Below are 27,759 nucleotides of genomic sequence, written 5' to 3'. Positions count from 1 at the left end.
AACCTTCTACCTTTCATAAATACATCATACACAAAATATGTTCCCAAAATACATTCATGCATTTCCCCCATCTAAGGTCCCTGCTTGTACCCAAAGTGTCTAAGGTGGAAAGGGCAAGGCCTGGAGAGAGGCTCGTGTTTGCAGGTGGCTCCAAACCCAGGTGGAGGTTGTAAAGAAGCCTGTGGTGTTTGGGTGAGGTTGGGGTTAACTCCTGCATCAGTGGGTCTAATCCTGCCTCCCTGGTAAAACAGGGCTCCCCTGCACACTGTGCCCCATCAAAGCTGCACCAGCTGCCAAAAGCCACCTTCCATCTCGCCCTTAGCACTTTCAGTTTTTCCAGCAGTTACTGGAGGTGATAACATCATGGAATCACAGAATGGTTTGGGTTGGAAGGGACCTTAAAGATCTTGTTCCAACCCCCTGCTGGGGGCAGGGACACCTTCCACTAGACCAGGTTGTTCCAAGCGCTGTTTAACCTGGCCTTGAGCACTTACAAGGATGGGGCAGGGATGCTCAGGGGATGGTTTGGAAGTGGGAATGTCACTACCTGGCTTGGGTGGAAAGGAATCTTGGAATGGAAGAAGCTATTTTCTTGACCACCATCGACCTGAAGATGGACCACACTCCCAGAGCTGCCATCCCTGTCTGCAACGGGAACAGCTTCACCGCTGCTCTGAGAGCCAGTCCTTTGCTAACAAAGGAAGAAAATGCCCATCCTGTGTCTGTTTATGAAAGCATAAATACACAAAATATACAAAAACATCTACAAAGTAATTCTAAGTAGGAGCTGGCACAAAAAAAAAAAAGCACCAGTTTTGCAGCTCGGTACTGTAGGTCTGGTCTCCTGTGAACCTGGCCACAGCCTCCTCTGGAGATGTACCCAGATCATGTGGCCGTGCAAATACAGGCAGACCAAGCACTAACCTTGGGAAGCCAGACGTAAAGATGCCCAAATTCTACTTTTGCCCCACAGAAAGCTCCTGGTCACTATTGCAAGTGCACATTCAAAGGTCACTTTGGGAACGCTGCCCTCTCTACTTGCAAGTAGGCCAGTTACAAGTCAGCATCCCCTTCCCACGAGGCAGTCCTATCCCTTAAGGTAGTGGTCTAGAGGCAAACTAAATTCACTCTAACTTTTCCATTTACCCAACCCCAATGTCTTTTCAGAACAACCAAAGAGAAGCATTGCATAGATCTGTATCTCATGTCTTCCCACGCCCAGCAAACAACAAGAAGTTCAAGTTTTGCACAGTACATTACAAAAGGCATCACTTTGAAACAATACAAGAAAGAAAATGAAGTGTCACCACGGTGTAAACCCTGCAATGAGTGAGGCAGTGAGTGTACAGTGCTCGGCAGCTCTGGGGAAGGCTGCCCGTAGTGTCCTGATGGATTTGCTAATCAAATCTCCTCTCAAACCTATCTCCCATCACATGGTAATGGGAACTTGCATAATAAGAGAACCTGCTCCTGGACAAACAGAGAATGCTGTGTGTCACAGGAAGGAGGAGGACACTGCCAGGGCTGTCTGCTTTGCATACAGCAGTTTAAGGGCCAGTTGTCCTGGCTGCAATGCAGACTGCAGGACAGCAGTGCTCTTTCCAGGCTTGGGAAGTCCCAACAGAAGTTTTGCTACAGTTGGCTTTACAATTGAGATATTAGGGCCCAGATCCTCTGGTGGTTTAAACCCCACATGCTCCATTGGAGTTACTGGTGCTTATTTCCACGAGTGGAGAACACGGTCCTCGCTTGTCACAGACACAGAATAAAGCTATGGTAGCCCTTTCTTTAAATAAAATTAAATAACTGCATATGGCACCAGCGCACGATTTTCAATGTGCTTCTGCCATCAAGGAAACAGCAAAGCACACCAGTGGTTAATTAAATTATTTCTCTTCGACTAAAAAAAAAAAAGTTATAATATTACTGTTAATTTAAAAACCCCTGGGGACCGCATAACATCTTCTCATTGTATTTTTGAGGCTGAGAAAGTCACTTGCACGAGTACAGCACTATATATCCTCTTCAGCTGGCAGTGAAGGCTTGTGCTCCTGGAGGTCACCGTTGCCATTTTCGGATGCATCCGAGCTGCCTGGAGCCGACTCCGGTGGCGGGGGTTTGTAGAGTAAACAGGCGACTATAAAGAAGGTTGTCCCAAGCACCTGCAGCCACAAAGACACCCCGTTACTCTCTGCTCCCCACAAAACCTGGTGCCTATCCCACACCTGGAATGAGATTTGCTGACCAAGCTTTGGGGAGGAGGTGATGCTGGGGGCCAGCCTGGGCAGCAGAGCAGCGCACAGAGCCAGAGGGGGTAAAAATCTGAAATTAGCCAGCCCCATAGCAATGGGACAATGAGAATTTACCCCACATAGACATCTGGAGCACAGTGCTGCACGAGGCATTTGCTGCAAGGCTTTTGAGAGCCTCTTTATCACAGCAACTGCTAAACACTACTATCTAGGGCAACTGCTTGTTTGGGAGCAGTTAAAATGATGGTTTTCTGCTAATAAATAAAACCCACATAAGCTCTTATTTTCTAGCAGTGGTCGGGGAATGGTTATTTACAACCTGCCCAAAAAGCCATTCCTCACTCTCACTAACACACTGCAGTTATGTCTTTTACTCCATTTCTAGCAAAAATCACTTTGGTTACTGTTTGCAGGAGATATTTCATATGGCGCAAAACAAGCTGTAAACCTAGAAAATAATGGGAATTTAAGAGAATGATGGTGTCTGGAGCACCATTACCTGGTGAGCAGGAAACGGGGCTTTTGACTTCCCTGAGAACATTTCTCATGTAAAAATTTAATTTCGTCTGGGGGAGGCCAGATCAGGGCAACCCAATTTTGTGGAATTCTCACCCAGAGAAAAATGTTGTCTCCTAAAGACCTGCTTGTTTTATCACCTTGTAGACCAGTCCAGCGATGAGGGTGTATCTGCTCATGGCTGAGTTCTGGTAAACGTAGCAAGAGCCCTGCTCACCACACTGGTCCTGCCAGAGCAGGCAGGATTTATCAATCATGGATCCAAAGGCAATGGGGCCAGGGATGCCTCCTGTGGGAAGAGAGAGTGGATCTTCAGTCTGGGCAGCACCTACACACCAGTCCTGCAACTCACAAGGTTTTTCCAGAAAAGCATCAGGCTCTGCTGTTACCATGATTGGGAAAATTCATCCTGCAGCACCCAGAGCCACAAGGTATCAAAAATACACTGGATTTCCAGATCTGAGAGTCCAGCAGGTCCTTTGACCATCCTGACCTACGTGTTGCACAAGAGCCAAAAGACACAAACGGGAGCTTCAATACATCTGCTCCTTTTCTTAAAATAAGGACACGTTGCCAGGACATTGCTCCTCTTCCACCTGTGGTGTGTCACAGAACCCTCCATTCAGTTTGCAAATCACATGCAAAGGGAATTAGGTATTTCTGAATTACAGTAAACAAAAGAAAGCATCCTCCTTTTATCAGTACATGTTCTACTCCCTTCTTTTCCAACCCGACGTGTTTTATTCTTAGATGACAGCTTGGTACACACTCCACAAAACCAGCAGACCATACCAGTGCTCAGATTCACTCTGCTCCATACCTAGTGTCCGCACCACAATCCACTGGATCCCAAGTGCAAAGGACCTTTGCCTGTCGGAAACACACCTGGGGAACACAAGGGGTTTGTTTAAAAATGCTGCCAGGCTGCCTGGCACCTCCCTGCCCCACAACACCACATCCCACACACCTGGGACCTCCAACCCCTCTGGAGGCTGAGGATCACCCCAGTGCAATGTGCCCCCACCACTGCTGTAAACATGGCAGAGGATAAAGCTTCCAATGCTAAAATCTGCTTTCCCAGCTAGACTGGGGAGGGATTAGTCCTGATGTCTCCAGGCTGCCAGCCTGGAGGTGAGGTGGTTTCCATCACACCTTCCCCATGGCTTAAGCAGGATAAAGTGGAGAGGTGGATGCTGAGGCTTCTTGCAGCACTGGCAGAGGCTGAGGCCATCCCGTGCTTACCGCAGAGTGGCAGTCAGGGCAGGAATGCTGCTCAGGAAGGTGAAGAGGATGACCACGAACATGAAGCACAGGAGCAAGGGCTTTTTCGCACAGGACGAGGTGCATTTCCCTGCCTCTGCATTGCCAGGGCCAGGCAGGAGGGTTCTGTTGACACAGCTACACTCACGATAGACCTGGAGAAAAAAAAGGTTGGTGGGTGTTTTGCCAAGGAGAGCACAGTGATAGTCAAAGCTTTAAAAATCATGAAATTTGGGGAGGGCAGAAAACAGCTGGTTTCACTCCCGGAATGGAGGGAAGTAGAAATCAAGCTGAATTCTTGACACACTTCTGTTTCAAAGCAGGTCATTAAGTAAGAGAAATTAACTCTTCCAGGCAGCCTTTGAATGCAGAATATCATCTCTACCCTTTTTAAGCCTCTGTCTGGCTCTGTGAGCAACATGCTGGAAGGATGAGGAGGTACATCATGTTCATTGAAGACCCAAAATAAGCATTAGAACAGGAATTAAGTGCCTACAAAGTTCCCTGCCTGCCTGGGTGATTTACCCTGGATTTCAGCACAGTTTGACCCAGAATGAGGCAAAGATGACTGGATATAATGAGAGAAGCAAAGCAGGGTGACCTCTGGGTACCTTTTGTACCGGAGAGCATCCATCCTGCCCCAGGCTTTTACAATAATCTGTAGCAAAGCTCAAACCTGTGGACAGTTTTGCAAAGCCAGCCAAATCACTCCAAAGATGTGCCACCACCTTGTTAATACACAGTGCTTTCAGACATACCTTCTTGCCATTCCTGAGTTTTTCAGACACTTTCCTGCACCCGGCGTGGCAGGGAGAGTAATACATAATGTCATCACTCCCGCAGACAGGGCTGTAGGTGTCCTGCAAACAGCCACACTTGGCGTTGCAGGCTGCTGTCAGGTTGAGGTGCCCACCAGGCAAAGCACTAAGGGAAACACAGGAGCAGTCAGTGAACAGCATTTTCCAGGAGGAGATGAGTAGAGGAAGAGAAAGAGAAGGGGAGACAGTAGCAGTTGCAATGGATACCCAAGGAGCATAAAGCCAGGCTTGGGAAGGGTTTCATCTCACCCAATTTAAACTGTGCCCTGGAGCTGTCTCTTTCCCACAGCTACCAAGGGAGTTTAAATGACCAGCTCTTAGGGTGACACTTCCATTTGGAGAGGATATTCCAAGTTTTGGTCCAGTTTATCCCACTGGCTAGAGATGGAGGACACTGTGAAGGCAACTGAAGAGTGGAGTATCTTACATTCTGGTGCTGCTGATCTCCCCTCCCTTACTAACTAGGGAGTCTCTTCTATAAACTCCATCCAGTTGCAAAAATTAGGACATCTATTTTCTGTGTCTCACCCTCAATATCTGTCTGTAGGACTGACTAGACACCAGCTTTCATCCCCAACACATTCACATGAGACTGCCACCAGCACTGTGTGTTTGGAGTTATCCTTCTATTCTGACCAGGGCCCCACTGCACAGACAGTTGGGATGGTTGTTGTTACCTTCCGTCGTACATCTGGGTTACTCCTGCCATTGGCATGTTAGGGCAGTGGATAAAAAAAATCAATATCGCCAGCAGACTTGTCACTGTGCAAAGTAAACACAATTTGATGATTCCTGAACAGCGGAGTTTGAATTTATTCACAAGGAATCCTCCCAGGAATGTGCCTCCCCCTCCGGCTGGCACGACCAGATAACCTGGAAAAAAGGGGGAAAAAACCCACAAGCAAGTTTAGAAATGTCAGCAAGGAGTTTTCATGTTTGAATACATTACTTGCAGTGTGTCTTGCATATAAAGGACCCCTTGGTTGCTGTGTGGCTTTTTGGTGGGAGTTCAGTGGACGTTGCTATAGTAGGTGGTCCTCTGTAACAGCTCAGGTAACGTGGCTTGAGCCTGGTAAAGAGCTCTTCCTACCCAGAAATCTTAAAACTGACTCTTTCAGGAGCACATCATGAGTCTTGATGCTTGTTGGAGACCACTTCCTTGGTCTGTGTTACAGCAGCTATACGAGGATCCTCCCAGTTTTTGGGTGCTGACAAAATATGTCCCCCAGCTCAGACATCCCTCATTACAGGAAATGTTTAGTCAATGTTTCCTGGTAATGCACTAGGAGGAACACACTACAATTATTTTGCCTTCCTCTAGAGGGTAACAGACGGCTACAGAAGTGACCACATTTCTTCCTGATGTCAGTAGATACAGCTCTGGAAATGCACTTGGTGGAGATGTGCTGATGAAAATAATCCTATCTAACAGCTGAAGAGGATAACAGCTCTGTAAATGAACTGCAAAGCACCTGTCTCCACTCTAAATGGGCTAAAGTGCTCTTGTATTTGTTGGCAAAATGGGAAAACACTGCAAAAACGTGGTTTCCTTACCAAAAAATGTAGCAGCTTCAGAGGCACTTAAACTAAACTGAGACTCCAGGAATTTGGGTCCAAAGGTGGACATCCCAGCAATGAGGGTGGCTTCGGTTGCTCCTGCTAAGCAGAGGAAGATGAAGGTGGGGTTCTTCAGAAGTAGCAGCACTGATCTGGGAAGGACAAATATATTGGAATTGAATCACTGTGGCACATTTTGACTTCAGGTCTGTCCCTATCTTTAAGTCAGAAGGATCACATGTAAGATGAGGCAGCATCCCATCGTGCTGCATCTCTTTGAAAGAAAAAATACCAAAAGGGAGCTAATTGGGGGTTGGAAGAGCAGGGATCTTCTCCACTTATGCTTATTGAGTCCTACCAGCCCAGGAAGGATGCTGAGGGTACCCTCACCTGTTCCTATGTACCTGCACCGAGTAGATGTCACAGTGTGTGATATAATTCACACCCAGGGCATCCACGACTTCCAAAAGGATGATTTCAGCAGTAATTTTCCAGCTTTTAGGGTCAGGCTGAGTATTTTCTATTCCTAAACGAGGCAATAGTGAAAGGACATTACTCCTCACTAAATCTCAACCATTTCAAGGTTTTATTAGGCCCTGATGGCAGGTATCTTGGGACTCCTGACTCAAGAAAGAGCAGGGAACAAAGTAGTGCTACATCCTCACATACACATATTACTCATGTACCCACATCCTCATAAGAATTATAACCTTGGGGGAAATACCAAGCAAGCCTTTCTATATGGAGGAAACACCTCCAAGACACCTTATATCCACTAAAAAGTGGAAAGCAATCTTTATTCCACAATCTAAGCACAGTTTTACTTGAAGCTTAATGTGTAAGTTGAGTAAATACATTTTACTTTGACCCACCAGGATTTAGTAGATATGCCATAGATATGCCTGAAAAATTGCCATGTGTAATTTATATGCAGATCCAGCAACAATTCCATCTCTGAGACACAGAAAGGCCCTCAGGCACATGGGATGGTCTCAATTATCTCTCTCTATCTCGGATATTGGACTAAGAGGGCTGACACTGCTTTGCAGGGGACGTTTTGTAACGAGCTTGAAATTCTGCTGCATGACTTTTCCCCAAGCCAAGCTCAGACCGGTGCCACAGGTTATCCCATTTCTGGGATGGGCACAAACCTGGTCATCCTGCAACAATGGCAGCAACAGGGATGCTCACTGAACAGAAAGGAACAGTCACTTACCACTCCTGCTCCAGAGGAGGTGTGAGATCAGAGAAAACCTACTGCAGAACAAGTGACTGAGAGATGTGCTGAGGCTCAGCCTCAGATTTGTGCAACTTTGCTCACATCAAACGGAGAATTTCGTTACATCAAAAGAACAAATAAGCTGAAACACAGGAATACCACACATTCCTACACTTTGATTACGTGGAGCTGAATACTAAACATTGTGTAGCTCTTGGGATTAGTTTAATTTACTAAATTATTTTCCAGATCTTTTCAACTGTGCTTAATTGGGAAGCACAAAGCCTAATCTTTTAGTGAAAAAACACTTGTGGACCTTGTGGCTGATGCAGAAAATGGACAGTGCCTTCCCCTTTTTACAGAAAAGAGTCATTCCCTGGCACTAGTGTGACTTTGTGCCCTTTGCCAGGTTAGACTTGCAGGTAAAAAAATGCAAGGGAACTCCTTTCAGCACTTGAGTAAGAATTTACTGATGTAATTTAATCTGTTTGAAGACAAAAGACGTAGTTGTGAGCAGCTATGGCACATAAAACTTTACTAAAGTCAACACAGACCTCTTCATCGCTATCAATAGGACTTTAAACACACCCAGAAACCACACAACTCTTGAACAGCCTTGATTGTCCTCAGTTTTTGCAGCCACAGGGATTGCAGGAGGCTCAGCACCTCACAGAGGAGAATCCCATCATGTATAAAAGCTGACTCTCCAAATCTTTACTGATATGGGCACACATAGGAACTCTTTCATCACTTAATGGTTCTCCTGAGTAGGTTGGCACCACCTGTATAACCAGAACCTGCTCCTCTGAGAAACCCTGGCATGCCCAGGACACCTCAGACTGTAACAGAGTACAGACACAACCTAATGAGTCATTAATAGATGGATATTTATGCAATTTATTCATAGCACATCAGTGGGGTCATTTCCAGCATAAAATGACACCTACTCTCACCACCACCAAGGGAACAGAGGGCAGGGAAGCTGCAGTAAAGCCATGAGACAAAACAAAGTCCCATCCTGCACCTAATCCAAGAGTGATGAGTGAAATATTGACCACAGCTTCTCATGTTGAAGATCAGAGCTTGACAGACAAGTGAGTGATCCTCACAAACCCCGTCCCTCACCTCCTCTCCTGGCACAGCTCTACACGCCTTCTGCTTGTGTCCCTCTGCTCTGACAGGAGGGGTTATTCCAGGAGAGCAATCATATGGAACCAGAGAAAGGAAAATGCTATTTTATCAGGGCTTTTCAACCCAAGAGTTAAGACAGAAGTCTCTTCAGGGCAGAGGATTAAACTGTATGGGCTACATTCCTGTAAGCTCCTGCTCTTAGGCAGCACAGCAACTCATTAACCTCGCTTAGAAAGGACCTGATGGCACGGAACAGCATTTTATTTCATCAGTATTTCTGCTTATCTTTGTGAAACTGTTCCTGTCCATGCTGTAAGAAAATGTGTAGCACATGATCCCTTACTAAAACAAAAGGAACAGTGAATGTTCCTTTGGCCTCACTCTCCAGCCTGGTCCACGTGTCCCCAAGAGCTGCCTGCACAGATGTGATCTTTTTAATACAAGTTTCCAGAATAGCAAGCCTTTAAGGCACTTCCCTTTTATTAATCAAAACCAGGGACCATAAAACTCTGTTGGGTTTTTGCTTTCAAATGAAAAGGTCTGGACTGATCTAAATTGTTTGATAAAGGCTGCCCACCTTCAGCTATTTGATCTTCAGGAATGAAGGGTGAAAGAAGTTGCTCCCGAAGGAGGACTATCTCCTTTCCTGCTGTCAGACAGCCTTCACCAAGAAACAGCGGGAGCTTTGTTCCAGAGAAGCAAGAAAAGCATCAACCACTGAATTTCATCCCTCCCTGCTACCCTCTCTGTTTGTGTTGGGTTTAGTCATAACCTTATCATTATTTAAATGCAGGTTCTGAATTTAATTTCCGTGCGGAGAATAAGCCATGACCTTGGAAAATGGCACCCAGTCAAGAATGCCATTTAATAACAGTATTGAAATCTGTTCAATGTAATATTCTTCATAAAACTGTCTTAACCCCTGGTAAACTTCCTACGAAGTCTCCAAGAATTCCAGACCGATGTGAGTCACTGTGTTGACACAACACAGATCGATTGCTGTTGAAAACTGGTACTGAGCACCTGCTTCCACCCTCCTCTGCCAGCACAACAGCAACACCACAACTACAGCTCAGAAATAATTGTTGGCAGCGGCCTGGGGTTTGGCAACACTGAGTGTTTGCCTTTGCACGGAGCAGCCGTCACACACGGATACAATCTCCTCCCTAAAAATGGTCCTGGGAGAAATACAAAAAAGAAAAAGCCCTTTATTGACTGCAAGCTCCAAAAGGAATTGATACCCAGGTGTCTCTGTAACATCCAGAGCCTGAATGCCAGCTAACCCCAAGCTGTAAATAAAGCAGCACCTCTCCCCCTGCCCTCCACTTAAATACAACTCAACACAGAAAAAAAAAAAAATCACAAAAGATTTTAAAGATTTATCGCAGAAGTTTCCAGGTTAAAAGACCACGTTTTATTTTGGCCACTGGCTTGTTCCCAGTCAGGACTCCTTAAAAGCACCTCCTATCAGACCTCGCTGGGTCCAAGCCTGCTCGCCTGCACCACTCAGCCAAGCAGCAGCTCAGGGATTAAGCAAGTTGCTGTGTCACTGCCTTGCTGGAGAGATAAGAAGTAGTAACACATAAAAGGTGGCTGGAAGATGTGAAGGCAAACGGGAAAAAAAAAGGAAACTAAGAATAAAAGAGAAAGGGAACTGAAAGCTACAGTGAGGCATATCTTGTTCCCTGGATTTGGAATGGAGCTGTGAGAATCAGGGGGCCTTGTTTCATCTTGTTTCTCATTAAAAGGCCAAACAGGGATCTAACTTAAGTAAAAATAGAGGAAAAGAAAAAAGCCCCAAGGGGCTGGGGAGGAGGAGACGTTGGAAAACACGCAACTGGGCCAGGTGAGGCCAGGCATAAGCAAACAGGCAGAAAAAATGCTGCTGGGGAGAGGGAATGAGCTGGTAATGCCTGGGCACCTCCCGTCACCTAAAGCTTGGCATCAAGATACTCTCAGTGAAACTCAGTGTGTGGCAGAGGACTGCAGGTGGATCTGCACACATGGATGTGACCTTCTGAAAACCCCAGATGGGACCAGCCCCTTGTCCCCTCCTCTCCCATGGGATCCCCAGCACCAGTTCTAGTTCAGCCCCTTCACCGAGAGCCCCCAGACGCTGACGGGACCAGGCATTCTGGCACCTCCTCTGTAAGAAAGTGTCATCGCTTGAGATGGGCAAAACCTTCGAGCTGGCAGGGCTGAAAGCAAGCTCAACCTGGGCCCATTACTCTCTCTCCTCTGGAGAGGGCTCCCCAAACCTCAGGCATGAGGTAGTTTTCTCACCGAGGCAGATCTTTAACTGTTTTCCCGAAGTCTGGATCCGATGCTTTTTTGTGGCTCCCATCCTTTATCTGATGAGCCTCTGACACCCTCATAACAATATATCGCTGAGATCCTGCAAATGAGAGGTAAACAGGAACAGGGAGCGTGTCAGACACGGGATGTGGATGCTACTGAAGCAGAGGATTTGCAGAGGGAAAATGCAACGTGACATCCTCCCTCCACCAACAGCTGCAAGGGAGAAGCAGTAAAAGAGGCAGATGGAAAGCCGAGGCGGTGAAATCATTTTGGGAATTACAACTTAAGCACTGGAAGGTCTTCCTTTATCCCTGTGGCCCCAGCTACACACGTGCATGAGGATGCAAGCCCCAAGGCAGGTGTGAGCAGTGCAGTCCCAGCTCCAGCCCTGGGGGAGCCACGTACCTGGGAGGCGCTGGGGGTACCCCAGGATGGGGATGGAGATGAGGAGGGAGGCTGCTCCGGCCCCGAGGAAGCCAATCCACCAGGCCCCCACCCACAGCGTGTTCTCCGGGGAGATGCCGATCCTGTGGGAAGCGAAGCCAAAAGGGCACAAGGGAGAGAGGTGGTGGTTGGAAACAGAGCAGGACAGCTCGGTGTGCCTCTTGTTGAGGCTGGCAGGGGCTGGGGGAACACAGGGTGGGGGTGACAGGGAAGGAAACCGAGCTCTGGCTCCCCTGTGGTGATCTGATGGGGATGCCACATCCACCATCCCTCCTGCCACCCTGCCTCCTGCCTGTCTGACCACTTAATGAGCCCAGGAAATTGTATCATTTAATTCTCATTTCATCTCTGGCTTATACATTCACCTCACCCCTTTTCATTTGTGCTTTGGGGGCTGCTAAGATCCTTGCTCCACCCTAAAACCACACTTTGCAATAAAACTGGTGCAAATAACCCATTCCTTCCCCTGGAAACCCATTTCCCCTTTTTAATCCATTCATCTGGTCTAGTGGAAGGTGTCCCTGCCTATGGCAGAGGGGTTGGAACTAGATAATCGTTAAGGTCCCTTCCAACCCAAACCATTCTATGATTCTGTGATCTGCCAAAGAATCTGTAAGGAAACAAGAATAAATTACAAACACTACAAAGCAAGGAGGGACTAAGCATCCTGGTGAGGTGACTGGGAGGACCATCAGCACTGCTGGTAGCACTGCTCATCAGGGAACTCATTCAAAAAATTCACCTGCTGCTCATAGCCTCATTAGCACAGGCAGTGCAGCGTGAAGGAGGATTTAAGCTGACAGGTTTGTCAGCAATTTCCCTCCAGTAGCAGCACTAATGCAAACCACTCTTCCAGCCTCTCCCCCCTGCAGACACATCACTGAACACCCCAGGCACGCCTCCACCCAGCCATCAGGTCATTGTTTCATATCATTGTTTTTTTTTTTTTTTTACCCCAAAGGAAACTTAGAGCATAAAGGGAAAGGAACAAGATTTTTTTTTAACGACTTACTCTCTGCCAATTTCAGTATAAATATTTAGAAACATTCCTCCTACCAGATAACCCGCTGCAGGCCCAAGGATTGCAGCAGTGTAGAAAACAGCTGAAAGGGAAAACAAGCTGTGTTAGACAACCAGCAGCCTGTCAGCCAGGGATGCTGCAGAGCACTGCTGGTGCCCAGCATCCCCAGCCCAATTCCCTCCTGGATGCAGGATGCTCAGCCCCTGGCCACATCACACCCCTCTCCCTAAACCACTGAGACACAAACACAGATAGTTCTAACAAGTTTTCATCTCATGCTTTTGTCCCAGGGAAACTTTTGCATTCAACCTGGGAATGTTTATAGCAAGGGGCAGGCAAATTTGGTTCAGTGGAAAAGCTTATTTAGCAGGGATGCATCTGACCCTGCTGCCACATCCCAGCTGCTGGCAGGATGAGCAGCACTGTTCTCTCCCCACTGATGACACGCAATGTCTACACTAAACATGGCACCACTGGCACTTATTTTGGTTTGCTGTTTAAACAACAACATATGGAAAGATCATCAAATTGCTGATGATCTCCTTGTGATCTCCTTCCCACACTACACAGCCTTCTGATACAATGACATGGACAGACTCATAAATTTTGGAATTGCCAAAAGATCACCCTTTTAGCAATTTCACCAAACAGGAGTATGGGCATCTGGCAGCTGCTAAGTGAGCAGCGATACAGAGGAGTGAGCTGAGCCTCTGTTCTTGGCTGTGCTTTGCACCAGCAGTGACCAAAGCCCAGTGACCATCCCTGCTCTGCTGTGGCACTAAAGGGGTGATGATCTAAAGATTTAGATTAGATATAGGAAAGGAGTTTTTTACAATGAGGGTGGTAAAACACTGGCACAGGCTGCCTAGACAGGTGGCAGATGCTCCATCCCTGGAAACATTCAAGGTCAGATTGGACAGGGCTCTGAACAACCTGAACAAGTTGAAGGTGTCCCTGCTTGTTGCAGGGGGTTGGACTAGATGACCTTTAAAGGTCCCTTCGAACCCAAACTATGTGGTTCTATGTCCCCATGCACAGATGGGGTATGGCCTCGTGGCTGCCTGCCAGAGATGCTAATGCCATACACACACCAGGGCATGGCCAGAGGACTCTCCCCAGCTGGCCCCATGCCAGGAGCAGGAGGTACCTCCTGATCCTCCAGGCATGCGCTGCAGGGGGAAAAATACCCAGCTGTGCTTACAGTTCATCCCAGTAAATAATCCAAACCTCCCCAGCAGCTGCCACGTCCCTCTCATTTCCACCTCGCCCGTTATCGGGAACAAAAGACTGAGCAGTGCCAGGAGAGGTGTTCCCACTGTGGGCTGTTGGGTGCTGAGGCAGAGGAACCACTTCTCCCTCCCACCACCCCGCCCATGGGTTCGAGCTGCCCCTCCAGCCCCACTCACCAATGTACACAGGGGAGTAGTTAGTCTTGACGTTTTCATCTAAATAGGTGACGCCGAGCGTGTAGAGCGGCGTGGCTCCCATCCCGTGCAGGAACTGGCCCAGCATGAAGACAAACCTGTAGCCAGAGAGGCTGGAGGCAGCCTGGGAGCACGGCAGGCTCTGGTTGCCCCCGCAGACACCCACCTCGGCCGCCGAGCGTGCCTCGTACTGCCCCGTGGTGAAGTGGGGCAAGGCGAAGAGCAGGGAGCCCAAGCCCATGACCAGCACCCCCCAGCCCAGCCAGCGTGGTTTGTGGCCGTTCCCCCCAAAGTAGCTGACGAAGGTCAGGCAGACACAGGCCGCGATGTCGTAGGAGCTGGCGATCAGCCCGCTCTGGTAGCTGCGGAGGTCGAAGCGGCGCTCGATGGAGGTGATGACGGTGTTGATGAAGCCGTTCACGGTCATGCCTTGCAGGAAGGAGGCCACGCAGAGGAAGAACAAGACGCCCTTGGACGTGTTGCAGAGCTGTAAGCACCCGGGGGTGAAACCCCCCCAGCCACAGGCCAGTTCCTCCCCTTCAGCCGACACGTATTTAATCCCTTCCTCGAACCTGGTCTCCTCCTCTCCCGGGGTGGTGGAGCAGAGGGGTTCAGCACACGAGTCAGAGGGGCTGGGCACAGCGGGGGAGGTGATGCCATTGCTCACTGGGGTGTCACAGGCATCCAGCCTGCTCACAGCACTGAAAGTCCGGCCGGCATCGCCAGGACGAGGAGACGGGTGGGAGAAGTCAAGAGTCTGAGTGAAACAAAAGCCATTTTCTCTGGTGGAATTCTGGGGCATTGCCATGAACAGGAACACAGAGTTGAGCAGCAGGTCAAGGTGGGCTGATGGCCAGGGCAACTTCACAGGGCAGAGAGGACTGGCCTGTCCAGGAGATGCAATTTTCAGAGCTTACATCAGTAGGGAAATGGTGAAGGTCTGAGCCAAGAGCATTCTGATCTCTGGAAAGAGAATTTTTACATACCTTTATATAAAACCATGCTTAAACCCCTAATATTTTTCCTTTTCTTCCTTTTTTTTTTTTAATAAGTATAAGCATTTCCCTGTGCAGTTCACCTGGTCGTGTACCCTCCGCCATGAGGTGTGTTGGTACCTCAGGTGTCATTAACATTACCGAAAAGAACAAAATATTCAGGAGCATTAAAAAAAAAGCACCTCTGAGGAAGTCTCCCCAGCAGCATAAGCCCCCCATCTCTCCTCTGGTAAAGGCCTGGTTAAACCCCCACAACCTCCATCCCTCTCCTTCCCCCTGCAGAGAGCAGCCCGCACAGCTACACATTTCCCACTGCTTAAAGTCCTTTGGTCTCTCTCACACTCTGCCAATAACAGTTTATAATTATCCTGAAAAGTTTCCACAGTCAGATTGATTTTATTCCAAGCCCTCAGATCTGTTTACAACTATTCAGTAAAATCCTTTCTACAACTAATTAGACTACATGCCATTTCAGAGGGAGCTGGAGGGCAGAGGCAGCTGACTCTAACCTGATTACTGATGCAGACTGCCTTCTTTCAACCAGTTCCTGTGCATTGCAGCACCTGACTGTGCCAGCAACCAAGAGTATTTCTCCTTAAATACCTTGGCTGAACTATAAATGATGAAATTAATAAGGTTCTCCCTTGAATACTGGTCTTAAATACGAGAAGTGTTTTGTTAGAGAGCATCTTCAAAGCATCCTGTATTTCCCAATATTTTTTGCCAGCATCTGTTTGAGATGTTCCTATAAAAACGTTTCCCCTGAGATGGCAATCAGCCTCGTCAGCAGGGAATGGGGGAAAGGGCATTTGTTTCCCTGACAAAATGTCCCACATTCAGATGGCTGTAACCTGGGAATATTGCAGCCTTTGGTGATGTTAGTACTTATCTGTAGGTTGCTGGAAAAAATACTGACATTTGCTGAGTAGATAATGGTGTGCACAAGCACTGATGTGCTTTCCTGTACTGGCAGGTCTTGCAGGCACTGGAACAAGAGGATTTGGCAGAAGGTGATGCTCAGAACAGCACCAAGGTCCTGTTCCCACCCCAGAAGGGCAGATCACATGTGCTACCAAATATTAAACATTCAGGTCAGTAGAGCTACAACAGGTCTGGTCCTTAAGGTAAGTTAAACAAATGAGATCCACCTTTCACTTGCAAAATTTTATCTTAATTACCCAGTCTGAGGAGCAGAGTGCATGGACTATTTCAGGGTTCAGATTTCAGCATGGATTTGATGCAGAGTGGGTGAGCCTGGCAGAAAGGAAGGCATGGCTTTGCAGCTCCACGCTGGACTCCTCCAGGTAACTCCTGCCTTAGTTGGCTGAGTGCAGTGCAGGTAACTTTGATGTGCAACATTTAAATGCAAAAACTAACTGCAGGCATTGAAATCCTGCTGCAGAGACAGATTGTTGTAACATGTTGGCACAAAATAATAATGCCTTGGTGCAAGGCTCTATTTTTTCACTTTTTTTGCCTCTCCAATGTTCTTATGACTCTTGCAGCTCTAAATCTGTTTCTCATCTTTGGATGCAATATTGGAAGTAATAAATAAGACTGCTTTAGCACTCTGTTAAAGTCAGGAGTGATTATGAGGTGCTGAATCAGGCTCTAAGGGGAGGAACAGCTTGTGTTCATGTAAATCAAACATGCCTCCTGCACAGCAGCCACTGACTGCAGCTGCACACTGCCCCTATCAAATGTGTATCAGACTCATGTCTGATGCTACATTTGACTGCACTCGTAAAGAAGGTTTCCTGGCTGGGTACTGATTGTACTCTCACCAATTTCAGTAGATAGATAAAGCACATCTCTGTTATTACCAGATGCAACCAGGAGCCATGAGATCCCAAACTGGCCCACCTTCCTTCTGGAGGAAACAGTCTTACCATCTCTTCACCAGCACTGGGATATGTCCTTTTATACTTCATGAATTTATGTTGATATTTTGATATTTCATGAGTCAGGGAAGAGTAAAGGTTTTATTCCCTTGGTGGCAGGAGTTTGGGCCACCTGACCCAGGTGACCACATCACCCTCCCCTTCAACTTCAGTCACTGCTAGTCCTAGTCAACAGCAAACAGGGTGAAACACTTCCAAGCAGCAGATGTTTCCCCCCACCCAAAACCCTTCTCAGCCCCAACACCCACCTCCTGGATATCTCCCTGTGGATCTGAGCTAATGACTTGTGCCCAGGTGCTGTGGGCAGGGAGCCCACTCCTGCTCCGTGCTGTCCACCGAGCTGCTTGTCATCTCTTAAAGTATTTATAAACTGGCTGTGACACATTCACTGTGGGTTATTGGCTTTCACAGGAGCCATATGCCACTTTAGAGGACAAAATATAATCTTTAGGGAAAAAAAAAACCAAGCAACTCCACGCACTTCCTAATCATTCTTATTCATCCAAGCCATCCATTTATTGCCTCCCATTCATTTCTGTTTTTAATGACTCAGCTTGTGATTTCTTGCTTACATTGAATCAGTCCCAATGCTATTATCTCCCCGCCATAGATTTCCTCATTTTGCTGCAAGATTTCAACTCTCTTTTTTTTCTCACTGTACAGCTGGTTCCAGAGTGCCAACATTACAGAGTCAACGCAGCACAAGTAGCAAGGCAATGAAAGCATATGATTTGTATTTCCTGATGAAATCTGTAAAGCCTCCCCCCAATATTTAGCATTAAATCAATAGTAAAATTTACAAGCTTTTCATCAGGTGATCATTTAAAAAGTCACAGGACCAATTAAAAACATTCTGCATTTCTGCCAAAGACTGCTATTAGATTAATGTTACAAATTAACTCATAACTGACATGCAAAATAATCCCATTTGCTGAAACATGCCCAATAATAGTTAATCTTCCCTCTCACGCTATGGTTTTCGACTTTTATATGGTATTATTGTGGCAAATAACATCTATTCATAACTTCAGCTTTCCATAGCTGAGCACAGTTTATGAGCAGACTTAATAATTTTTTCAATTCTATGGCATACATTGAGATTGAAACAGGTATAGGGAATTAAAAATTATTAGAAAGTGTACTGGAAACTGGGGAGGAGCAGCCTCAGGTGATGTTCAGTGGCTGCCACGGGTTTCCTTTATTTTCCTCAATTTGTGAGAGAGACTGACCTTACTGAACAAGTACTTTGAATTTGGGAAAGTCTACACCCAAGTACCAAGCTCATATTACTTCAGAAAGGGACAAAGTCATCTGGGTTTGTACATTTAACTTCTCTTGGTAACACACACTGAATTCTTCTCAGATAGTTTGGCCTCAGAGGATTAGCAGTATTATTCTCTCACGGCTGATAAACACCATATGGATCAAGTGTAATCCACTGACTGCTTTAGGAACGGGGAAGCCTCCCAGAAGTGAGATAAATCCACATCTCAGTTCTGTGAATAGGGCACTGGTTCAGTTAAAAGGAGATAAAAGTAAGCATGAGATGAGTGAGTTGTTCCCATGCAACACTGAATTGTTTTCCTGGCAGCTGAGGAACTTTACCCAGCTCACACCAAGTGTGAACCTCACATTTTTGAGCACGCTTTCAAAAATCATCACTTTGGTTCAGCAATACAGAGGATGCTGCTACTGCCGGGAGCAGGATGGGGACCAGCCTGGAGCCCTTTGTAAGCAATTCCTACGGGAACAGTGTGGCCATTCACACATGGGAAAGTTTCAGAAATGAGAAACACACCTAGAGAGCAGCCAGCTGACTGTATACCCAATGCTGTGCTCACCATCAGTGCTGCAGGGACAGCTGGAGGACGGGGGACAAAGCTCCTAGAGGCAGAGGACGATAGGAATACCCTGGCCCACCCCTCATGTCAGAGATGTGTTTTTACACGAGTAAAACTCCTGCCAGAGTCTGAAGCATGGAAGAGAGCAGTTGAAACTGGCTTTCAATTATCACATGACCAAGGATATACTTATAATTAAATAAATTCCAAATAGTAAAGCTTAGCACTCACAAATCCTTCGCATGTTTCCAAGCGCTTTCCATTCGCTGGCAAATTAATGCAATAATACATAAGAAATCAAGAAGGTGGCTTGGATAATTTTCAATTAGCCACTCAAAAATGCTTTGAAGATAAATCTAGCCAGATTTTCTGAGCCTGCTTATTTGTTCCAGCTTATCTGTGCAAGTACAATTGGAGGCAGCTGCCTCAGACCATCTTTAAAAACTTGCAGTGCCAACATACGAAGGAGATTTAACTGGGACACTACGTTTTGCCATAGCAAAGATTAGCCAGACAAAAAAAGTCTTTTATGCTATAATGCCTCACTCCCTCTCCCTAATGCCACTCTTGCTTTAATATCTTTTTTCTACCCATAAGTTTGACCAATGCTGAGAAGGTTTCCATGCTGGCACAGCCCTGCACTTTCCACCACCGTCACTGTCCATGGAGCATCTTCCCAACACCTAGCCCTGCCCACTGTATGGTGTTATTTTCCATCATTTAGATTCTTACAACCCATTTAAGAATGTTCAATATTCAGGGTATTGTTTCTGCATGAGCAGTTAGTCAGCTCTTACCAGGAGTTCCCATACCTGTCCCTTCTTTGTTTCCATGCAGAAGGTGCAGATTCAGGCAAATCCTTTACGATACGAGAAATTAAACAAAATGAGCCAAACCCAAATGAAGAATGTGAGACACGTGATTCTTTGGTGTTTCTAAAGATAGAAGCAATAAAAATGCAAAAAAATGCAACATCCTGTGTGACACAACACAAGGATGCTGTGTTCAGAATAGATATATTTGAATAATTTTGTCAACTACCATGGTTTACATAAACTTACTCTTGTTCATCCTTATGGCTTGATCAGTATGAAGGTAAAGAAAAAGAAAAAAAAGGGAAAACCAGATGAAATGATACCATGAAACTACCTAGAACTCATTTTTTCCTAAGTCATGATTGCCTTCCAACCCTCCTTTGTACTAAGTGGACTTTACAGGGAAAATCATGTACCACAAGGTCATACTGCTCTTCCAGGCAAAGACAGTCTTTATCTTGAGCTTCCTATGACAAGTTCTCCTGCTCAACCCTATGTTGGTGGGCTGGATGCCCACCCATTCTTCACTCAAGCCAGACAACACAGAGCTGAAGGGAGCACGTGAGAAGAACTAAAAGCGTCACAGAAAAAGAAACTTGCTGATGATCTGATCCCCTGCAACACTCACACTGGCAGTGAGCACAGGAGTCCATGACATGGGCACGTGGAGACACAGAATCTACAGGAAGGATTCAGCTGAGAGAAGAGTATTTCCCACACAAGCCCACTTTTTTTTTTCCAGATCAGCAAGTAATAGCTTCCCCAAACAGCCCCTGGAGCACAAGCTCACTGGTGCACACCGCTTAGCCTGGATCTTGTTTAACATTCAGAGATGCTCTCTAATCCTCTTAGGTATTAGTCTTGAGATTCCTGCCAAGCACAGGAACAGCAGAGCCTCCCAGACAGCACTTAAATGAACTCACTGCTTGAAATGTACAATACTTCAAAATACAGTAGAACTCCAGCTGTTCCGTTTTGGTTAACCTCAGATTAGCACCTGGGAAGTCACTCTGGCATGAAAAATGCAAAATTAAATCACCTCGATTTCTGCCTCTCAGGTAACTCCCTAGGAAGTCATTCTGTGCTAGAGCTGCAATTTTTCTCCTTTAATGACTTGTTTAAAGCTAAGTACCTAATCTGAGTTAGACATTCCTATTGTCTCTCTGTTGCCCGTTGCAAGGAGATCATCACATCTACAGCCCTCACACCAGAGAATCACAGAATGGTTTGGGTTGGAAGACCACTTAAAGACCATCTACTTTCAACACTCCTGCCATGGGCAGGGACAGCTTCCACTAGACCAGGTTGCCCAAAGCCCATCCAACCTGGCCTTGAACAGTTCCAGGGATGGGGCAGCCACAGCTTCTCTGGTCAATTTGTTCCAATGCCTCACCACCCTCATAGGGAAGAATTTCTTCCTCATACCTAACCTAAACATACTCTCTTTCAGTTTGAAACCATTCCCAGTTGTCCTATCACTACATGCCCTCATAAAAAGTCCTTCACCTTCCTTTAGGTGCTGCAAGGGGCTCCAAGATCCCCCTGGAGCCATCTTTTCCTTAGGCTGAACAACCCCAGCTCTCTCAGCCTGTGTTCACAGCAGAGGTGCTCCAGCCCTCAGCCCTCTCCCCTGTTTCCACAATCACTATTTTGTGTTGCTAAATCACCCATTACTGCAGATATGATCTGGAGTAGGAACAGGCAGATAATCATATTTCTGTTGGATTAGCCAAGCATATTACCCTGAGCTTATTCTGGCCTCATGTTGGCTACCACAACACAAACAATATTTGATCTAGCATAAAGCCAGATGGTGCAAAATTAACCCCTTCAGCACAAATCTGGCGTGGCACAGGGAATTTGGTCCAGATCAGTGCACAGGCTCATAGGTCTGTATGACTTCTGACATGGCATCTGCAGCCTCTAAGTTTCCTGACACCAAATACTCCCCATCCACCCTGCAAAGATGAGCTAAACAAGCATTATACTTCATCATATTTCATCCACTTAAATAAACACAGTGTCAGCTTGCAGGAAATTTTCATTTGATCATGCAGTACCCTAGATCTTGACACACTGTGGTATATTGGGGGATTTCTTGGAAGAGGGCAGATCCTTGTGTAATTGAGAGGAAGTGATGACCACTTTCAAAGGGATGACCTCTCTTCATTCCCTGATTTAAAATCCCAAACCAGTACCATAACCACAAACTACAGCAAGTATGAGATGAAGGGCAGGAACCCACAGGGGAGTGGGACAGAGCATGAGATCAGCATGCTGGCAGCGTGCAGGGCTGCTGACCACTGCCACTAGGGGTGGTAAGAAGAAGCCAACCTGAAATGATGCTTTCCTTAGAAACCTCAGATACATTCCAAAGGCGATTCCTTGCACTGCAAGTTCCTACAGTGACTACAGCAAACATCTACTGTAGGAAGCACTGAAAGCCTCAAGCATGGCCACAAAGCACAAGTTGCAAGTAAGGGTTTACCTGCACAAGGGGCAGGTAAACCCTGGCTGGGTTGTCCTTGGCTGCAGGTGTCTTCCATGGCTGGCTGCCTCTAAATAAATAAACAAAAATCACCCCTGATCAGAAAGGGTGAGAAGAGGTTCAGCATGAACAGGCCTCTCCAAGAGCCACAGCTCAGTATGAAACAGCAATTCCACAGACACATACATCAATATACATCTAATATATGGAGAAGGAGGTGCACAGAGGTGAGTGCACACTCTCTGCAAGCACCACAGGCCCTGCAAGCCTCCCCTCCTGCAGGCTGGCATGTCCTTCATCTGACAACGCTCAACCAGGTCACTAATTCCTTCAGACTGCCAGGGAGAAACTGGTGCCAAATGGTGTTTCTTCCTGAGATAAAGGAATAAACAGGAATATAATGTTCCCAGCATCAACCCAAAACATCTGCTGGGATTCAGAGGGGTTTGCTGTCCATGCACAGTGTGGAGACATGTTCTACTTTGTACCCTCCCTTTTCTCACGCGTGAGGAATCACAGCCTTAGACAAGCAGCTGTTGGAGGATGGATTTACTTGGAAATCTGGAAACTGCCTTCAAGGGATTCCTGCTTCCACGCAGCAACATAGTGCTGACCCATTTCTGGGTCAGGAATTTTTAATTTTCCTTGGTATGGACCTGCTTACAACCTACAGTCCCTACTGAAGTGCCAAGAGAAATGGACACAACCTTTTCCTTGGTCATCAGCTTGAAGGGAGTCACTGAAGACTGAGTTTAATCAGAAGTGATGGGCTTGATCCTGCCATCGCTGCTTACCCATGGTGGTGTTTGTTCACACAAGGCATCCAAGCAGGGTCCTCGAGATCACTCAAAGACAGTAAAAGGGAATTCAAGGGAATAAAAATTGGCTGGTTTGTGGTGGTAGGTAAGGAAGTCTTTTTATTGCCTCTTGAAAAAAGGCAATATTTCAAATTTTAAATCATTTTAAAATATTGGAGACATAATCAGTGTATCACAGCCTGGTTACCTACTTTTCACTCCAATGTTAAAATATCCTTTTCAAGGTTTTTTGCCAAATAGAGGGAATATGCAACACTAACAGGATCACAGGTTATATGTCAGGGTTATATGGGGACTCCAGAAAAGGCTGATTCTGCTGTAACCAAGACCCACATCTGGCTCAAAGACTTAAATCCTCCATGAGACTGAATCCGCTCCAGAAATACAAAGGAGACCTTAAAGTTACTTTGAAAGCACTGCAAGGAAATCCCTTTTTTCTGGGAATTCTTATGCTAACACAAAGCCCCGTGGCATCTGCCCTGTCCTGATTATGCTGAAGTAGTGCAGGATCAGGTCAGTAATGGAGGGAAGGCCTGGGCAAAACCCTTCCAGCCAAGGCAAGGTACAGCAGCTTTGCTGCTGCTCCAGCTTGCAGCAAGGGCTGAGATTCTGTTCCCTATGGGGCTTTTAAAGCAAAAGAAATCTTGAATTAAATGTTCAAATCTCATTTATTTGGAGTCTGGCAGGCTAAAAAGATTGATGCAGTTTTTCAAGGGGAGGCTCTGAGAGAACAGAAAAATCTAAAAGAGCCCATGTCCTTCTGATGTTTTGGGGACTTTTTATTTCTGTGTCATGGGTTGGTACCATTTATCAAATAGAATCTTAACATATTTTTTTATCTCTTAATTCCATTTAGAAAAATAAACTCCTATCACACATCATACCCAAAGCACTTGAATCCACAAATATGAAGCCATAAAAATGTCAAAAAGTACTTTTTCTTGGATTTTTTTTTTTCAGTCAGAACATTGCAAAGTCAAAGTATTTCTTAGGGAAAAAAAAGTGTTTGATCTTGCCTTCTCAACATGAAAACGACTTCCTTCAAATCAGCAGCCACGGTTAAACAAAGCTTGTCAGCATTTCATTTTCTTTCTTGAAGAAATCAAGCCAAGCTCTGGGAATTCAAACAACTGAAGATCATAGATGCCATACAGCAATAGATTATATCCATTAACAATAGCAATTAAATTTAGTTTTAGTGTAACTTTACATATGTCAGTGAAATAGCACAAGGGAAGAAATGGAAACAGTGTCTTCACTGCTCCAAGAATTTCAAGAACTGCTGGAAAGGCTCCACACTTTGCTGAACAAGATGAACCAGAATAAACGGAGCATTTCCCAGCACTAACATATTCCCATTGCTCAAGCTCATTTACAAATAGAGGTGGGATGACATTATTTTTGGCAGCAGCAACATTGTAGAATCCCAGATTTAGAGGTACTTCTGGCTGAGGAGAGATTTAAGGTCAGAATAACTCTACCCTGTTAATATTAAAGACTTTGCTGCCTCATCACATGCTCTCTACTGTACTAACGAGAGGTCTGACACAAAATCTACTAAAGTTAGTGGCCCACTCTGAGTACTTGTCTACAATCACTCATCCCAGCTACTGAAGTAGGATGGATGCTTTTGTCTGGGATTCATAAACCAGTTGAGTCCTTGACCTCTCTCAGAGCATTTTTCCCAGAACGTATTTGCAGAAACTCTTTGTTCTCAAATCCTGCCGCTCAGCATCCCCACTCGCACGCCAGGAGGTCACTCAAGGCCAAGACGGAACAAAACTAATTATATCACAGGGAGGTCTAGCAATAAATCAGTTTTGAAAAGGGAAAGGAGAGTGGCTCCAGAAGAGGAACAGCTCTTGCATCTGGAGATCCCACAGCTATAGAGGCTGGGATAAGGGACATGTGCAGGGAGAGCCATGTTGCCACCAACCCCACAGTCAAAGCCCCCGATTCTGCCTGCGGGGTGCTCTGGATTACTACAGCTTCCAAATTCTGCTCCCTTGCACAAGGATCAGCCCCTCATCAGACCAAGATGATGTGTTTTTTAAGTGTCCTTGGGAAGCACAGGGCACTTCAGGGTGGCTACTGAAATCCAGACCGACGCATTTCAGGGCTGCTTGCATCCGTAACAGCCTGTGGTTAGTAACTCCTACACATTTCCTTAATACAGTGACCTCAACTCATTAAGCACAAAATCCAAAGGGGGAACCTTTCCCCTGAAATCATACTCCTTACCTCACTAACCCACCAGCAACCAGCTGCCAGCTCTGCTCCATGGGTGCAGAGTCCTGCAGAGCTTTTCCACCATTCGCTGTTGCATTAATGGGATTCTGCAAGGTGTGAACGTCCCAGGCTCTGAATAATCAACTTGTGGGCAGCAGCTCAAGGGAACACATGAGGAGGACAAAAACCCCAAATGGTAAAGCAAACTGTATGGTAATCTTGCATACAAGCAAGATGTGATCAAGCTCATCAGCAAAGGCAGGTTTCTGGGCTTGGTACGCTCAAAATAAAGGAAAGTAAAACAAGCGCTCAGTGATGCTTTTTGGGGTGGACTGAACAAAATGAGCAGCATAAAACAGAGCCATGATTCACTTTTTGTGCTACCACAGGATGTAAAGCCCCAAATCAGAGGGCAGAATCCTCCCCAGCATACTCTGTGCTGCAAAGACACACACAGAAAAAAGATTAAAGCTGCCTGGAGGAGTTTGGAGTTGGAAATCATGAGGCACTGAGCAGCTGGATGCTGATCTCCCTAAGCCTCTGGGTATTTCTTTTGTTAGTGGCTGATCCCATCTTCCCCCTTGCCTGCAAATCTCTAATCTCTGTAAAGACTTCTAGCAAGTACTTGCTCAGGTAGTTCTTGGTTTCACTGGCCAAGAATATCCAACCCTGACAGGATTTGCTGCTTCCTGCCTCACCTCTCACCCCACGGTCACATTTCATGTTTCTGCCACTGCCACTTAGTGGGTTTCCCCCGTGTGCAGGACAAATTAAGGCAATGTCAGTGGAGTGGCTACTTCCCAGGGCTTCAAGTGGCACTTGTCACACCTGACCATGCTCATCTCACACTGCAGAGCTCCGGCAGAGTCGTGTCCGGGCAGGTGGCTGTGGTCTGTCCCTCGCAGCCCACCCAGTGCACAGGGCTGCTGCTTCAGTTTCTGATCATTTCTGGCAGCTTGCAGGCCAGACCTCTTTGCATATAAATAGCTACTATTTTTTTCCCTTTTCATTATTTGACTAACCCTCTCTCCCCGCAGTTTCATCCTTTCTCGCACGTTTACAAGAGCCCTGACATACTTTTCTAAAGATCTCCTTTGTGTTCATTCTGCCTCAAATGCTATTTTAATGTGTATTTTTACAACCAAGTGGCACTACAGAAAGTAGGAGCCCAGAAATATATATATTAAAAAAAAAGAGGTGCCAGACTAGGATAACTTCAGTTTTGTAGCATGTTGCCTAGTAAAACCAAACAGCCTATAAAATGGTAATAAAATGTTAATGCAACAAACACGTGATTAAGGTCCACTTGTGCCTTTTAAGCTCTCATAACTGAAAACCATGGTTTTATTATAACAGCTTTTGATTATTATCATCTGAACAAATGGGTTATAAAAGTAATATAGGGCAAGTGACTAAAGTGCTCCAGTTCTGCTCAGCATCCTGCCTGGTACTTCCTTCTCTAACTTCAGTTACTGCCCCTGTGAAACAGGGATTATTTTATCATTAACATAACATTTTTTTCTTGTTGCAAGGATTCTTTTGCCATGCCACTTTACTACCTTTCCTTACTTTCCGCCTTTTCTCGGCATCTTTTTAATTTACCATAGAAAGACACGGTTTCGCTAAAAGGAAAAGCCCAAACCGCAGTGAATCAGTTCGAACAAATTTCAGTTACAGGCTTGAAGCATCCTCGGGGACCATCGCAAGCGGAAAATCTCAATGAGTTGGGCCATTTCGGTGACTCTCTCCCCCCTCCATGGCATCAACCGGGCTGTTGCCGGCACGGACCCCGAGCTCTGCTCCCCGACCCACCGAGCGCACACAAAAGCCCGCACGCCGGGGATAAGAGCTGCCTCCCCGCACAGCTCATCCCAGCCCCGAGCCCCCCCCCGCCCCACCGCGGGGCTCCTCATCCCCCCGCGGGGCTTCTCATCCCCCCGCGGGGCTTCTCATCCCCCCGCGGGGCTTCTCACCGCCCCAAGGATGCCCCGCGCCCATCCCCGTCTCCTCGGGGCTCCCCCGCGCCGCTCCCGCAGACGCGTGTGGCACCTCCCGGCAGGTCCTGCCGTGGCGAGGAGGGTCTCCCGGGCAGCCCCCCGCCCCTCATCCCTCCCCGTGCCCCCCGGCCGGTGCGATGCCCGGTGCGGTGCCCGGTGCGGTGCCCGGTGCGGTGCCCGGTGCGGTGCCCGGTACCTGCCGCTGCCGCTCCCGCCGCCGCCGCTCTCGCTCGGCCGCCCCCGCGCTCCCCGGGGCGGGCACCTCGATCCTGACGGACGGGCACCTTCTCCAATCGGCGACGGACGCGGGCGGCGACCGGGCCAATGGTGGGGAAACTGAGGCCGAAGCGAAAGTGGGGATAAGGCAGGGGGTGAGAGAGAGGAGGGGGGGACGGGAGGAGATGGGGGAGAGGGACGGGGATGGGAGAGGAAGGGCAAGGAGAGGGTCCTGCGCGGGAGGGGAGTAAAAGGGCAGAGGGATAGCAAGGGGTGGATGGGGAGAGGGATAGGGGAGCGAGAGGAAGATGGGTAAGGAGGGAACAGTGATAGGGTTGGGGTTAGGAGTAGGGTTATGGGTAGGGGTAAGGGTAAGGTAGGAGCAGGGGTAGGAGCAGGTACCCTTAGCCCTGCTAAGAGCTTCTGCATCATATCAAACCCGCCCGATGTCCCCCGGCACATGCAGCCCCCGGACAGGGCTCGGGCTGCCCATCCTCGTCCCGGGGCTATACCAGCCTC

General features: G+C 47.0%; 1 protein-coding gene across 1 annotated transcript; it reads right to left on the bottom strand.

The window, feature by feature from the left end:
* Positions 1 to 800: 800 nt before the first annotated feature.
* SLCO4A1 (solute carrier organic anion transporter family member 4A1) lies at positions 801 to 27,269 on the bottom strand. The gene is made up of 12 exons (XM_017815187.1): positions 27,221 to 27,269; positions 13,923 to 14,903; positions 12,508 to 12,598; positions 11,457 to 11,578; positions 11,037 to 11,148; positions 6,401 to 6,555; positions 5,524 to 5,719; positions 4,787 to 4,952; positions 4,011 to 4,183; positions 3,589 to 3,653; positions 2,909 to 3,057; positions 801 to 2,162 (listed from the first exon to the last, which is right to left on the bottom strand). Exons 2-12 carry the CDS (start codon positions 14,746 to 14,748, stop codon positions 2,013 to 2,015), a joined length of 2,205 nt encoding a protein of 734 aa, XP_017670676.1. The 5' UTR covers positions 14,749 to 14,903; positions 27,221 to 27,269; the 3' UTR covers positions 801 to 2,012.
* Between the last annotated feature and the right edge of the window lie 490 nt (positions 27,270 to 27,759).

This window comes from Lepidothrix coronata, unplaced genomic scaffold, assembly GCF_001604755.1.
Source record: "Lepidothrix coronata isolate B3197 unplaced genomic scaffold, Lepidothrix_coronata-1.0 Scaffold49, whole genome shotgun sequence".
NCBI lineage: Eukaryota > Metazoa > Chordata > Aves > Passeriformes > Pipridae > Lepidothrix > Lepidothrix coronata.
The sequence above is the reverse complement of the archived record's forward strand: the minus strand, read 5'-3'. Positions and strand labels throughout refer to the sequence as shown.